Consider the following 16,663-nt stretch of genomic DNA (forward strand, 5'->3'; position numbering starts at 1 on the left):
GGTGAAGACATAGCACAGTTTTAGTCATTTAGACAAGAAACTTTATGTTCATATCTTCTTGTACTATAAGTAATACTGAAATTTGAATAGAAGTTGACTTCAATCACTATGGGGTTTAAAAATCGTTACTTAACATAGATCCTATTTCCTAGCAAAAACTTCATTGCTCATTTATATAGTAGCGGAATTACAAAATTATTTACAGTATTTAAAACAATGTATATTACTTAGAGGAATATAGATTGCACTATTTTCCCTTTTTATTTAGCCTACTTTATGCATTTAGTGATTGTTCATGGTGGAAGACAGGTAGTTAGAGCAGGCAAACAGAAAAGCAAAACTGAGGCGAGAGTAGAACAAATTCTACAGCTGACATGAGAATAAAAAGAAGAGTTCACAACTTTGCACGTCTGTGCCTCAGTCGCACCTCTTTGAGATATAATCACATAAGGTGTTAACTGCCATCAATTCTACTGAAACACATTTGTTGGTCTCTGGCAACTTACATGGCTGTTATTCTAACTCTGCAGCTTGTGCTGAATGAAGCATGATAATTGTTTTTATAATCTTGCTTATAGTGTTAAAATATGCTCTGTTTATATTATTAGTAGTATTTTGCTTTGTGGAATTTAAATAATAAGCATACAAGTGAAATTAGAGTGAGGTTGTGACCGAAACTCCTATTTCCGCATTGTTAGCTAAATCTTTTTTCTGCTATCTGTAACAAAGGTGATTATTAAAAATAAAGAGTTTTGCTGTAAAATCAACTCTGCAGACTGAGTTAAAACATTAACACTGTTAACTGCAACACCACTTAAGTGGCGTAAGTTTGGTTTTGTTTCTGCTTAACTCTTGAAGGAATATTTACTCTGTTTGCTGTAGTCACAGATAAGATAGTTTGTCAATATCTAGATGGAATAGTTCATATTAGAGTAAACACTACAGGAAAAGAATGCCATGGCAAAATCTTTTTTAAGGCAAAGGTAAAAATCCATTCATTTTGATAGCTGTCTCTGTCTTTAGTTTGCTGTTTTGTATCTAAGTGTGGTAACTCATGGTAACTGTGTTACTTACCAGTGTACCAAACATGGTAATACACATACCAGCAGCTCAGCTAAAGACAGGATAACAGCCTGAATTATTTTCTTAAGATAAATTCACTCTCTTTGTGTCCTAAACTTTATACAAGTGTGAAGGATGTAATTAAATCTGAAAAGTTTTGCTCCATATGTAGATACAGCATCATCTTTAAAATTTTTGGAAAGTTGTAGTGGCACATAGAACTTCTGATGTCATCCATTTAACTCCACTGCATGTTGACAGTTGCAGTTCTTCAGGAGCTTATCTCAAATGTCTTGCTAGTCTGTTTAATTCTTACAAAGAGACTGCAGTATCACAAATTCTCAACAGTTATCCTTGTTGGCAGTCTTTGAATGAATGGGCACTGAAACTCGGCTACCTTTGGTAGGAGGAAGAGTGGTCTTGTCAGATCTAATTTGAGGTACGGAGATTTGCTGCTTGTTCTTTCCTTGGTCTGTAGTTACATAAAAGCTTCACTGTTCAGATCTGTGAATTTGGCTGCTTTAGAAATACTATTTTTTAAGCGTAATTTATCGTTATTGATGGGATTAGGAAGACAGAGTCTTTGCTCTGCATCCTCAGTAAAGCCAGGAGAAGTTTACTACCTGATGAACTATTGTTAGTGGAAAACTGTTAGTTATTGACTGGCTGTGTTTCTGTGCACACTTCTGGGACAGACCAATTAATTGCTTTCAGATTGGGTTTAGCAACCATTTTTCTTTTTCCTAGGACTATATGACTTAGGACTGCATTCTTACTTGCTCTAGCATGAAACTAGTGTTGGTTCATCAGAAGGATAGAGGAAAAAAAAAAAGAGGAAAAAAATTATCCTGTGAATCATCCTGGTGTTTTGATGTAACACTGCCAAATTATGCCCAGAACTTAGGCAGAGTCTTAGCGTGTGTCTGATTCTGGGAGACCTGCGTAAAAAAGGTGAAAAAGTTTGAGGGTACTTTTATAACTGTTGCTCAAAACCTCATTTCCTTCATTTTGAAAGTAGTGGGAGTAGCAGCTGTGGTTAATGCTATCAGACAGTGAGAGCTGCCAGCTATTATGTACTAGACTCAACCACTTACAATCCTGAGATATTTATTGGTCAGCTAAAATTGCAAATAACTCCAAATTGCTACAGATCTGCCATATTATTATAGTTTTTCTTTTGTTTTTTTCAGTGAAGCGCTATCTTTATCTTGCAGAGATGATGGTTGTAGCTTTATTTCAACGTATCTACTGACTGACTGTCTAAATTTGGGTGCTTATATAATTTGTTTTGGTTGGGGGTTTTTTGTTTTGTGGTTTGCTTGGAGTCATGTGAAAAAGCCCACAAGGCTGCTCTTACCCTAACTGAAAAGTTGGGTACCTTTCAGAAAGGAGAAGTAAACAGTGCTATGACGCAGATTGTCGTAAAGAACCGTTCTCTTAGTTGTTTGCAAAAATTTGTTAGGCTTTATATATGCTTCTAGGTTGCTAACTGTCGGCTCTTAAATGCTGCAGGCACAAAATCAGATATGGGTTCAGTATTGACGTATTGCAGTGTTTTCAGTATTCACTGAGGGTTTTTTTTTCTTCACGCTAAAGCTCAAGAGTGTTACAGGAACACTTAGCGTAGGTATTTGCTAACCAGATAAGTAGCTTAACTTTATCACGTACATAAACAAAAAGTAGATGATCAGTTCGGCTAATTTTACTTTTCTTTTCAGCTAAATATACTTTTGGAGTAAATTTTGAAAAGACAGAAGAACTGCAGTTCATATGATCAGGTGTTATGTAGACTGCTTTAAGTGCTGGAAGTTTTGACCTTGTTTTTGGGATGTTTTTGTGGCAATGTTTTACATGGTTAACATGTGGCTGTGTTTTTACATGAAAAACATTGTATTTGCTAGCCTTTAATAGAGACACAAACCTTTCTACCTTATGTAAATTATTGAGGGCTTTGCTTTTATCATGCACTGTATATTACTGCAGCTGTTCTAGTTCAGTTTTTAATAGGTTTAGAGTTTTTATTCAATTTCTTACTATAAAACCTTTATTTGCAGAACTACATCTCATAAATCAATGATTGTTTAAATGTAGAACTGACCATAGTGCTTCCTTTATAACAGAATATGCCATAAATTGAAATGAGGAGTTGCTCTTGTTTCCTTTGATGTTTCTGTTTGTAATAAACAATTAGTGATTTGCACTTCTCTCTGTTTAGGCAAATACAACAATAAAGTATTGCCAAGAGAAGAGATTCATCTTTCTAGCTGTCCAGAAAAAGTAAGAGACTCAGGAAAAAAAAAACACCTAACGTAGGATTCATTATTTTATCTTCTTCTTATAGACCTCCACTAGTCAGGCAATCTTCTGCCTTCAGTCTGGTATTTGTCAGCTTTTCCGAGAAACTCTTATTCGCAAGGGATTTGTGGAAATTCAGACTCCCAAAATCATTTCAGGTATTGTATATGTGATCCAGCAGCTACAGGTCTGCTTCTTTTACTGTTGCTCAACATATCTATATGCCAAAAGTTTACTAAGTTTTTATTTAAAAAAGATAAAAGTTTTATTTCTAATTTAGATGCAACATAGCAAACTCCTTCTAGTAGGTATCAAAGTTGTTCTTTACTTTTCTCCTGATTTTGAATGTTAAAAGAATGACAGGACAAATATTATATATACCTGATTTATGTACTCTGCAGTGCATTTAAAGTTTTAATTTGGTTAAATACAGATGTCTGATCATATGCATTGTTCTTCAAATCAGTGTTCTCAATGTTGAGTGCTGCCAGCTCCATTCTCAGTATGAAAAAAGCTCCCCACTCTAATGTAGATTGAAAGCTGCTTCCATTATAAAGAAGTTACAAACAACATATAATGGTATAAAAGATAATGCCATTATATACAGTATGTCACTTCTTCAACAATGAGCATATGGCTGAATAGAAGGTGGTAGATTATTTTTCTGAAAGTGTGGCGTAATAGCTTCAGCCCAAGTAAAAGCCTGGAAATGTAGATTTTTGCTTCTAGTTCTGTTGTGGATCTGCTTTGTTTTTAAAAGTCAAATTACTTGATCTACTGATGGATGGGTTTTTTCCGTCTTACTAGTATTCTTCGAGGTTTTGTTGACGTTGCTAAGACACATGGCCTGCAAAATGTAGGACAGAATATTTCTATTATTTTCATTGTATGTACATTCATTATATACATACATGTTGCCTACTGAATTTTATATTCAGTATATATATTATCTATAATTCTGTACTTATATTTTTGAAGCCAGTTCTTTATTGAGATAAAGGGCTTTTTAACAAAATACATGTAAACAATTATTGTTTCAACATGGAAAGTATCGTTCAACCATAAGATTAGATAACTCTTTTCCTAGATAGACAGTTGAAACAGCATGAAGTACTAAAGACTCCCAAGTAGTTTATTTATGTATAAGATTAGATAACTCTTTTCCTAGATAGACAGTTGAAACAGCATGAAGTACTAAAGACTCCCAAGTAGTTTATTTATGTAGGACCTTTGAGAGGAAGTGTGCTATTCTTACTGTGCAGTGTACCATTGAAAGCAAGCAAGCAAGCATCCTATTGTTTGAATGAGATCATATTTTGTAAAAATAACTAAATGAAGTCGATGCAATCCTTACTAAACTTCAAATTTAAATATCATAGCTGTTCTAAGATGTGAGATTTTAAAAGTTACCTGTATTCAAAAATAACTAAATATTCACTGAAACCATTTCAGTGGCAGTAGTGGTAGTGAAAGAAAAGGAACATTAATCTCAGTAGAGTGGTTAGTAATGATAACAATTAGTACTTTACCTAGAGTTATCTTAACATTTTTCACTGGCATGTTTTTGTTAGCAAGTTAGGCAGCTACAACTCTCATATCACACACTGGGAAATGGAGAGGCAAAGGGACTCAGATGATAGTTTTGGTAGGCAGTTTGCAGTAAGGGATTCAAATGCGTGTGTTCTTGGTTCCTGTTCTCTCAAGGTAACCTTCTAAGAAAACTGCCTCAAACTGAGGAAAAGCTTTATACCTTTGGAAGATGCCCTCTGGTAAATCTGTTTTGGCTCTGAGAGATATTTATGCCTTTGGTTAGAGAGGATGGTCCTGGCAAAACAGGATATGTACTTTCATCTCGGCCTCTGCAGTTAACCCCTGGCAGCCTACGTCACCGATAAAGATTGGTTTCCACAGAAATATTGGGCTGCAAGTAGATGTGGTGGTACAAGCATGCATTCTCTGCTGTTCTCACTCTAAAGTGAAGGACAGCTGGGAATAGTAACATTTTTAAACTACCCCAACTAAATTTGCAGATTTGCAAGACAATATGTGATAGTCCTGAGCTGTAAAACTTCCTTTAGCATTAATGGATGCAAATACATCTTTTTCCTCTAATATGCTTTGAAGAAAAATCACCTTCTGATCTCTAAATGTAACACAAACAGACTATCATTCTACCTCTGATTTATTTTTTACATTTTTATTTTAATAATTACTGCAAGTATTTGCTTTTCAGCTGCCAGTGAAGGAGGAGCCAATGTGTTTACTGTATCTTACTTCAAAAGCAGTGCCTACCTGGCTCAGTCCCCACAGCTGTACAAGCAGATGTGTATATGTGCTGACTTTGAAAAGGTTTTTTGCGTTGGTCCAGGTAAGAAAAGCGTTGGTTTGTCTAAAGTGTGAACTGTGCAGTCATGGCTTTTAGCAAATGTGGTACAAATAAGATAACATGCACACTGAAAAGCTTTGAATGGTTTCACTTAATATAGTTTCACTTACCAAACACAAATTTCAGTTGGGACGACTAATGAGAGTAAGGTTGAGAAGTTGCTGGAACAAAACTAAAGTGCTGAAATAAGGGTGGAGTACTCTTCTCCAGTGCCTGCTGTTCCGTGAGGAGAAAGAATAGAGTTGCATTGGAAATTGATAATTGATGAAGTTAGTAAAACATGGAACAACACTGTGATTACTAAAGCCATAGTTTCCTATTAACCATGGTAGTTGCCTAGTTGCATTTAGTTGCCCAGTAGTAAGAAGTTAAAATCGGCAAGCTAGGTTTTATGTACTTCAGATTGCATATTAACATACACTTATCCCTTGCTTTTGTATATGTACCAAACAACTTTATTTAGAAAACACATACTTTTAACGGAGCTGTCAGTAAATAATAAAAAATTAATAATTTCCAATCTCATGCTCGCTCTCAAAAGCTGATAGGACGTGGCCTCTTTAGGTGGTAATACAGCTTTATATTAGAAAAAACCCCTTTTTTTCCAAGACCTCAAAGACAGGTTTAAAGATAAAGTAAGCTGGAAATACTGGAAAACAAGTCAATAACAACTTATTAAAAAAACCAACAACAGTGCAAGTAATTCAGAAGATCTTAAATTTCTTGTTAATTACAGACAAATGAGTCATGGTTTATAGGAAGACATGTTTATATTAGACTCATATATCTGAAAAAAAACCAAAAACACACATGCACAAGTCCATTTCCTCTGAAAAAGGCAGTTTTCAAATCTGAAAGTTCTTGTGTACCTGAAAGCTTGTCTGTTTTTTCCACTTCTGTCACCCCTCTACAAGTCTGGTCTGTCTTGTATCCTTTGAGCACCACAGCTACAATAATGCTGTCACTGTTGTTATAAATGATGCTCTGAGGCAGCTAGGTTTTTTTTGTTTGTTTTTCAGTGAGAATTGTCATGTCTAAAGACAGCTTTGCCTGCTCCAAATGCTGATGTGATTGATTGTCAGTGTTATTTTTCAAAATGGAATGGTAATTCCAGGTCAGTTAGAATTTCTGTTGTTTAATTTTACAGTATTTAGAGCTGAGGACTCCAATACACACAGACACCTGACTGAGTTTGTTGGTCTGGATATTGAAATGGCTTTTAACTATCACTATCATGAAGTGGTAGATGAAATTGCAGATACCTTGGTGCAGATATTCAAGGGACTTCAGGAAAGGTAATGAGAGCTTTTTTAATTTCATGAGCAACTTTGAGATCTCTTGCACTGAACTACAAAATGGGTGAGCATTTTATCCTCAGCTTGTCAGATAATCATTAGTAATCCGATTTACAACAGAACTTCAAAACAAACGTTTTTGCTTTGCTCTTAACTATTTCTTTGTGCCTGACTTTTAAAGTTCACTCAAGCCATAGGCCAGTAAACGGTCTATTTTTAGCCGGAGTTGCATCTCCTAGAGTATGCTAGCTTGCACTAAGAAAACTTGTTTACTGTTGAATGGACTTTCTAACAGAAATGATCCATCATTAGTCTAAAACATCCTTCTTTTTGTGCCACTACAAGTAGACTGATTGTTCTATTTTGAAATTAGTATTTACTGTCAAAGAAAGTTTTTCTGAATCAAATTTATTGTAAGAGCCTGCATCTCTGCCATGAAAGCAGCAAAGATTATTTTCCATTATTCACAGTCTAACTCATTGAAAAGCCAGGCCAGAAGTTTAGGAAGTGGTTTTCATTTGCTTACAAATTAGACTATCTTGCCAGCAGAAATGCAAATCTCTTCATCTGTCTAGAAGGAAATTTCTTTTTTAGAGTTGAAATAGGGTGTTACCCAAATCAAAGTAACGACACAGGTAATTACAAATCAAAGGGATGATTTCTCGATGTCTTTACTGTGAAAATGTGACCTAGTCAATTATTTCTTACAAAAGGGATAAAACAGAATAGTAAAATATTGACATGTATATCATTGAAGTAGGTACATGAACTTATATTAAAAGTTTCATTAGGATTGTACAGAATTTCTACAGAAGTGGCTTTAAAACAGTTTTTTATGTTGCAAGAGGGACCTCTTGTGGCAAAATTGTATTGCCATTGCAAAATCATTATTAGATGCAAGAAGAGTACATTTCGTGATTGTTTTGTATTTTGCTTTTGTTCTTGTTTCCTCTTATATAGATTCCAAACTGAGATTCAGACAGTGAACAAACAGTTCCCATGTGAGCCATTTAAGTTTTTGGAACCAACTCTGAGGCTGGAATACTGTGAAGCTGTGGCCATGCTTAGAGAGGCTGGTGTTGAGATGGGTGATGAAGAAGATCTGAGGTACTTCGGCAGTACACAAATGTGTCAGAGGCTTGTGAAAGTGGTAGTAAAGTGTCAGTTTTGTACTGTGCAGCTGAGAGCCCTCAAGAAGGATCCACAAGCTTTTAGAGGAATAAACAGTACCTCTATCCAGATCTCTTGACAAAGAAATGAACGGATATGAAAATAGTCCTTTCTTTTACCATAGACTATATGTACAAACTCTGAAATCCAAAAGAAAATGACTTACAACATAAAGTGAGAGTAATTTGAACATTCTAAGGATATAAAAAGCATTTGTTTTTCTAACAATTGCTGTCCTTCACGTGAATTGCCACATGTCTCTGAATAGGATTAAACAAAAAGATTCCTCAATCTTAAGGCCTTTCTTTTCAGTAACAGCTTCCCATTTCTTCTTTCTACTGCTCAAGAAAATGATTAAGCAATCATGATTGCATTCCCATTGATTGACTGAAAGACGGATTTAATTAACTGATTATTTATAAACTTTTCTAAACATACTTAATAAATTAAAAAAAAAAAATCTGTTCTTTCCCATAATATATCCAATATCATTAGGACAGTGCGTGATTTTAGAGTTAAACAATCTGTGCATCAAAGAAGTTTCAGTTGTAAGAGTTTGATAGAGCAAAATAATTTCCCCAACAACTGCTTATGGTGTTTATCACTGTGCCTAAGAAGAAATGTCTGCACAAGGTACATGCCAATAGGAAATAAATTCTTCAGTAATCAGAATATGGTGACTAGGAAGTCGTTATATTAAGAACAAGAGTATCTGTAGGTGTCAGTTTAAGGGATTTCTACGACCAATACAAAATATTGAGGAACAGAAGTAAATACACTTTATTTTTTAAATTACTGTCTGCACAATCCAAAACATTCAGAAACGAGTACTAGATTTTCTAAAGGGCAGGGTGCAGCAGATCTGTAGCTTGAAGTCTTTTTAGCTTTATGAAGTATATAATCAGTACAATTTTAAATCACTTAATTTTCATGGTGATAATCTTTTTCAGCACACCTAATGAAAAGCTCTTGGGACGCCTGGTAAAGGAAAAGGTAACAATTGTGTTAGAATAAATAAATGCGTCATTTAATCTGAAATCTGATGTCATGGAGTCATTGGGTTGGTATAAATGCCTACTTCATGTAAAAACAACTTTTTACACACTGATTGAGAACAGAACTTCTCAGCCCCTGCAGAAGCTGTGAAGAGTTTGTGATTAGCATAAGCATTTTTTAATTGTCTGACTGCATTCCCATTTTGTTGTTGCTTATTTAATCTACTGACAGTTTTGTCTTTATCATTAATAAGCTGTTTCAAACAATTTTCAATCTTTTATATTTATTTCTATCACCTGTTATATGGAGTACACCGAACAGGATAGCATGTTCCAAAACCAGTTCTTACGATAATTAAAAACCCAAACAGATTCTAACTAAGTCTATAGGAGAAGATGAGATCTTTGGCAAAAAAATAGATACCTGTTACTACAGCAAGACATTTTACTGCTAAACATTCCTAAGTTTACAGTAGAAGTAGTATTGGAAAACTGAAATGTAATACACCACTTTTATTGACAGCTATTACTTTTTAACATAATACTGTCAAATTTATGGAAAGTTATTGGGAATTCCTTTTTTAATTTCAAAGATTCACCTGTTGTGTCTTCCTCTTGTAATTTGTTCTTTACATCATTTTCTCTTGTACTAACTTTTAAAAATTGTCTTCTTTCAGTATGACACTGACTTCTATATTCTTGACAAATACCCTCTTGCTGTGAGGCCTTTTTATACAATGCCAGACCCAGTAAACCCAGTAAGTAAAATTCTTTGTTGTTCTCAATAGGGGTTTTTTTGTAGTTTAAATTATTTTGTAAAAACTTGACAAAATAGATAAAATATATTTATATGATCTGTTTTTATAATTAAAATTCTGATAACAAGATTAGGTCAGTGTTACATGACTTGTAAAATGTGTACAGTTACTCTTCACTACTGAAAACATACCAGAAAGAAACAAATCAAGCTAAAATTGGGAGAGCTTTGTGAAGAGATCTCCATGGTGAAAGCATCGCCATCACTGAGAAGAGGCAAAAACATTCTTCCAGGGCAACAGACACTTTAACAGAAAATATGCTTTCACATTGTTAGAAATTCCCCAGTTTAATCCTAAATCCTGGGTAAATATCTTTAGAACATCTTTTGCTTTGATAACTACATGCAAGTGTAATGCTTTTTCAAAGGGTGTGTGGATGAACTTCAGTTTTTGAAATCAACTCTATCCTAATGAGAGGAGCCAAAGGGCTGCAATTCCTGGGCAGACTCCAAATGCATTGCACTCTTACTGCGCAACTTTGGGTATCATAAGTGAAGTTATTGAGAGGTGCATATTTGCCACCTAAGGATGGAGCAACTGTAGGTAGGAAATAAACTCATCTTTGTTTTTACAGAAAAGCTCTAACTCTTATGATATGTTCATGAGAGGGGAAGAGATCTTGTCTGGAGCTCAGAGAATTCATGATCCTCAGCTGCTGACAGAAAGAGCCCAGCATCACGGCATCGGTAACAAGTTAAACAACATGAAGCTGAATTTAAGAGAGTATAAATCATGACTGGATTTGTTTCCTTTAGAGGAAGAATTTGGGGCATAATTTGTTATGTGGCAGTCGTACAATCACAGTACTGTTTTATTCTTAATGCTAATCCATCTAATTCTGTTAAACAATTTCAATCTAGAGTGGTGGTATTAAGAAACTAGTTAATTTCCCAGCAACACCTTGATGAAAAAGAATTGTTTCCAAGGGCTTCAGAGAGAATGTAATGCAGGAAATACCTTCAACAGAATGAGAGTAGACAAACAAGTCTTACTCAGTGTACTCTTACAAATGTTTCACAGAGCCTTGTTTGGTTTGTCCTTTTTAAATCTTGAACTGAGAGCAGATAAGCAAGAAGTATCCGTTGGTGAAATTAAAAAAAAAAAAAAAAAAAAAGGACTTGGCAGTCATAAGGCCAGCTAATAGTAGAAGGTTAAAAGAATAAATTTGGAGATCACAAGAGTAAAATGTAGATTAAAATGATGCTTTCAGTGGATGGCAAAGTGAATTGGCAGGTAGGCAGAAGCAAAAAAGGAGTAGATCCCACTGTAGCAAGATGGAAGAATAGTTGTTAAACCTTCTCTTTCTCACTGTAGTTTATTCAAGAAGTCACCGTTTTCTGTAAGTTACAATGAACAGTTGGGCCTAGCTCTTACTCAATTCTAGAATTTTTTCCCTGATTAAATTAAATTAAATTAATGGAATTATAAAACAAAACTGTTACAGTCATAATTTCTAGATAGTCCTGGATAATTTATATGTTTAGTGAGCAAAAGCCCACTGTTAGTTTGTAAGTTAAATTGGCAAATTTTTTGTTGTGCTTGCAGTTCTTTAGTCACTTGTATGTTTGGCTTGGAGTTCATTAAGCAGGTGAGAAACATCTCTTTTTCCTCTCTAGACTTGGAGAAGATAAAGGCTTATATCGATTCCTTTCGTTTTGGTGCACCTCCACACGCAGGTGGCGGAATAGGTAAGTGTCTGTATTTTGTTTTGTTCTGTGTTATCCTGAGCTTAATTTAAACTGCTTAGTCTCAAGCAGGGTTCAATATAAAATTCAGGGTAGTAGCCTTGTTAGATAAATGTATGGGGCTGTTTATCCTGGAGAATTTAAGGAGAGAAGCTAAAATGAAGCTAAAAGAGATCATCATAAAATAAATAGGCAAAATATTAATGGCACAGTCTGGCAAGTTTAAAAAGTAGGTGATCAGAAGAAAAAATGCTGATTTATTACCCAGGCACATCACTTTCAAATTTGACCAATGAGGAAAATTTAAGGGAGCAAGAAAATACTGTATTATGTATAGATTTACCATAGCCTACTAATACCAGAAGCCACTGGTCTCGTGGTGCATTTGATGAAGCTGTTCTGCAGCGAGCAGAGTAAGTGTTGCTTCTTTCTTATTCAGTGATTTGACTGAACGTCACTGATTAGTTTGGTTGGTGCTAATTGTTTCAGCAAAGGTACTGAGGCTTCATGTCTTGGGTGTGAGTATTTTACATACGAAAATGAAAAAAAGATAGGTTTTAGGCATCTTAACGATAATAATTTACCATGATGCACATTGCTTTCATTAGCAGGGTGAAACCTGTTCATGCATATGGAAATAGGACACCTGATAAATAAAACACAATGATTTCTTTGATTTAGTCTTTCTGCATTTCCCTTACTTTTGTAAAGTATATTTAGTACATTCTCAGCATGTTCTCAGAAAAACTGTATGCCTTCAGTAAATGCATTAGATCTGCGATATGCTGTTGCGACAACTGTTTGGAAATACCTGCAAGATGTAAGCATCGATGATCGTGAAGTACTTGTGAGCAAAGGAGATGCAGCATTTGCACATGATCCAAAAATCATTTAGGCCAGTCAGAACTGACATCAAGGAAGCTGAAGCTGCATCTCTTCTGTAGAGTAAATGCTCCTCATGGCACATCCCAGCAGTCAGGCCAAGTACCAGCCAAACAGGAGATGCTGTGAGAATTAACACTGGTTTCTAGCTGTTTCAGATGGCAACCTTAACATATAGCAGGGCAGCATGTGAAAACTAGCATGCATTTAGGTTTCATCTCAGCATGGCTGGGGTGCCCCATGGACTAGGAAGTCCTTCCCTGTTCCACAGTACACACATAACCTCTAAGATTTCAGGAAGAAAGAGCACAATGGCCAGTTAAATACTATCGTAAACATACCAGCAGGTAGTTACACAGGTACATTTTGCTGAATCTACAGTTTTGTACTGTAGAGGGTTTGGGATAAAATTCCCCAGCTGTAGGTTTTTACTGTAGTTGCTGATGGCACGTAATGTCTCCTACTCTGAAGCTGTTCAGAGTGGTTTGGACTATGCTTCTGTTACTGTATTCAAAATACAGTTCTCCCGATTACCCACCTCCCGTTTCAGTTTTCTACGCCGTTTTTCTTGAAAGTCCAAAGTGATTCAGAGCAGGGCTGAGTTTCTCATACCATTGCTTATTGATACATGCTCCAGATGAAGTCCGTATCATGGCAGAAAGCACTGTATGTAAAATCCATAATTTTTGGTTCTAGCTCCTTTCTGGAGTCGAGCGTGCTAATGCACACATCTCAGGCTTGGGTCACACTACTCTCTGAGGCTGGCTATAGGTACGAAGTACCTTTGGCTTCTTAAGAGTTTTGAACAAAAGACTGACTATGCTGATGGTTTTCTTTCCATTTGTTGTAGGGCTGGAAAGAGTAACCATGCTGTACCTAGGGCTGCATAATGTTCGTCAGACCTCCATGTTCCCACGGGATCCCAAACGGCTGACACCCTAACATGAGCTGCTTTGAAAGTTTGAGATTATTTGCCCTGCAAATATGATATGATTGCAAGCATATCCCCTGCTACTGATGAACCTGTATTGATTTGAGCATTATAATATGCAATAAAAAAACCCCTCATTTACTAAAGTGCCACAATAATTTTTTTTTTATCCTTAGCTGTTTATTTTAAAAAAATATTTTAACAGATCAAGACTCTTTGTATTGGCAACTGTGCACATTTTTCATGAAAATGTAATACTATGAGTTAGTATTCTAGTGTCACATTAAATTGTATCATGTTTCTAAACATTTTAATAAATTATGCAATAAAAATTCAGCATTTTTAACTTATGTCAGCAAGGTTGACTATTCTGAAGTACAGAATTGGCTGAAAGCTAAAATAACTGCTTGCAATTTAAAAATCAGGAGGAAACCAGACAACTGTTAATTTCTGTGAGTGTCAGGTAGAGAAGCAGGTAAGAACAACAACATTGTTAAAAAGTCTTCATATGAAATTGTGAAAATAGATTGCAATAAATCTCTCAAAGTAAATTAGATACACTATCTGTCTTTCTGGTTTTTGCTTTGTATACTCACAAGATAATCATGAATCGATAAGGGTTTGTTTGGTTGGTTTTTTTAAATGATGCAATAACTGCCTGAAGTTTAAATTTATTTTCTTTCTATCTATTTCCCTTTTTTTTTTAAGTACACAAGCTATAGGCCTGTCCTTTATTTTGTGTAATACACAAGGGGTGTATATTTTTTCATGAAATAAATGGACGGTGAGTTTGAGGGCAGGTCTTATGTTTTCCTGCCCGACCCAGCCTCTAGGATAACAAACACCACAAATCAGCAAGCATTTCATATATCTATTGCCAATGAAAGGAAAAGCAAATCGTGTAAGCCAATCTATTAAAGTTTTTTTCCCCATCTATAAATGTGGTGAACAGCCCAACTGTTGTACATTTAGAGAAACAGGGTGTTTCTGTAAGAGTACTTCTAAAATTCTTTGTAAACATCCTTTTTCTCAAATGAATGACTTATTTGAACCTCCTCAATTTGCAGTGGTGCACAAAGCTACTTCTTTTCCTCCACCTCCCATCCCAAAGGATGTGCCCTGCATTCGGAGAGGAACTGGTGTATTTGAAATGTCCTTTCGTGGACTGCATCTAATAGTTGTTTTTCAAATTTAAAACATCTTTGTAAGTGTGGATGCCAAAAAGCAAAGGATTAAATTCCTTTCTTGGGCACTGCAATAGAGTTACTCTAATATTTAGACATATTTGTAATTCCTGACTTAATTTTTGCTTAACATTTTACATGATAAAGAGCTTTCAATAGGAGGTATGGTTCAGACAGTCTGTTACTGTTGTTACCTTGATTTTTAAATGTCAGAGAAGTCACATATTCGTTATGCTACAAAAAGGTCAGTGAGGCTGTGTATAAATTGTGTAGAATTTCACAAAAGGGCAAATCATCTTTTGCAGCTGCCATTGAACAAGACTTAATTTTAATGTTTTGTGACGAGTTCTCCATTAGAAAACAATCATACTAAAGGTCAGTTAGGTAAAGTACTGGAAATGTAAAAGTTAAACTTTGTTTAGAAGTCACACAATTAAAGGAATAACATACTTTGCAGCTTTGCTTATGAGTCTGTTGTAATTAATTTCCTGTGGAATCTTCCCCAAATTATTAACTTTAAAGTCTTATGGTGTACCGTTTACTTTACAAAGCTAAGCGGATTATAAACACAGGTTATCATCACAGCCTTACTACTGATGAATCAAAGTTTCAAAACAGTTGTTTATTCGGCTAAGCCAACTGGAATGAGTTTAATTTAATTACTTTTGTTCATACAGAACTGGTAATGTATTCCACATTGGAAGCACATCCTTTCAATAAGGAGCAAAATTACTGGGTTGTATTTCATGCCAACAAAAGAAAAATATTCCGAGAACTATGTTTCTTGCGCTAGATTTGGCAGCAAGTTGTGTGCATACATTCCTGTAACAAGTGTGCTTATAAGTCTTAACAGAACACTGATTCAAGCTCATGTTATAATTTGATTTATTCACAGTAGCTGAACAAGAACGAGAATTTGGATGGAGACCCCGATTCCTTTGTGTGCAGAATCCTTTCATGCAGGTTTTCTTAGCTAACTGAAAATAACTATGACCATAAATCAAAATTCATTTGTCCTTAATGTAATCTTAACAGGATACTTTAGTGGGAGCTGCACATTGTTAGAACTTGGTTTGAAACGTTGCAAATAGTAATTTCAGAACTTTTATGTTGATTTGATAGGTAGTGACCCTGGTTCGGTAGTTCCAGAAGAGTCAAACCTGTATAGTCTTTTATTTCCAGTAACTTGCAGGAAGTTTAGCATGTTACATGGAGTCCACATTGCTGCTGCTTCTCCACCAGTTAAAATGTTTTCAAGCTTTTTTCTGATTACAGATGGTAATTACAATCATGCAATTTTTTAAACTAAGGAACTATAAAGGATATTGGTGAGGAGTAGCCAGGGAGTCATCTGCTCAAAACAAACACAAAGCTTCCATTTGCTTCTGAAGTTTAACTACAACATTTTCTTGTGAAAACCCATCTGTGTTCACTGAGCTCTCTGAATCTGCCCAGCAGGAAAGAGGACTCAGACTGTTCTTTTGGAAGCAAGTGCAGGGCTGGTTCCCCATGGCTGCACACACCTTGTGCTGTGGGTTAACCCCAGTGGGCAGCTACACACCAGACGGCTGCTTGCTCCCTGCCCACTGCGCCAGGGGAAAAGGAAAGAGTAAAAGCAGGAAAACTTGGTGTTTCCATGCCCAGCCAGTCAATTCCAGGTGTATGAGACACCCGTCCACGCAAAAGCAAACCGTGGCCTGCACTCTGTTGCCAAAGGGAAGGAGGAGAATGGATTGGCTATATCCATTGTGGCACACCACTTGGCTGCCTTGGACTCGGTTCGTACTGGGGCTCCAGCATGTCCCATACAGCAGCATGATTTCACGCAGGCCACGGGAGTCCACTGTTAACCCCATGCACCTGCACGACTGCTCCCATACATCCTGCAGCCAGCAATGGGTCCCCTTAGAGCATCTTCCTGTGTGCCAGAAAGAGTGAGCCTGGAAAAAATGACAGCGCC

At 35.9% G+C, this 16,663-nt stretch overlaps 1 protein-coding gene across 1 annotated transcript in view; it reads left to right on the plus strand.

The window, feature by feature from the left end:
• DARS1 (aspartyl-tRNA synthetase 1) overlaps positions 1-13,530 on the plus strand; it is a gene marked incomplete at both ends in the record, with an annotated part of 41,211 nt that extends 27,681 nt beyond the window's left edge. The window contains 9 exons of the mRNA XM_082001164.1: positions 3,404-3,515; positions 5,591-5,725; positions 6,891-7,038; positions 7,999-8,145; positions 9,159-9,201; positions 9,881-9,961; positions 10,596-10,707; positions 11,638-11,709; positions 13,439-13,530. Coding sequence (XP_081857290.1) covers positions 3,404-3,515; positions 5,591-5,725; positions 6,891-7,038; positions 7,999-8,145; positions 9,159-9,201; positions 9,881-9,961; positions 10,596-10,707; positions 11,638-11,709; positions 13,439-13,530 — 942 coding nt within the window. The remainder of the gene's footprint in view (positions 1-3,403; positions 3,516-5,590; positions 5,726-6,890; positions 7,039-7,998; positions 8,146-9,158; positions 9,202-9,880; positions 9,962-10,595; positions 10,708-11,637; positions 11,710-13,438) is intronic.
• Between the last annotated feature and the right edge of the window lie 3,133 nt (positions 13,531-16,663).

This window comes from Phaethon aethereus, assembly GCF_964289735.1.
Source record: "Phaethon aethereus genome assembly, chromosome: 6".
Classification (NCBI taxonomy): Eukaryota; Metazoa; Chordata; class Aves; order Phaethontiformes; family Phaethontidae; genus Phaethon; species Phaethon aethereus.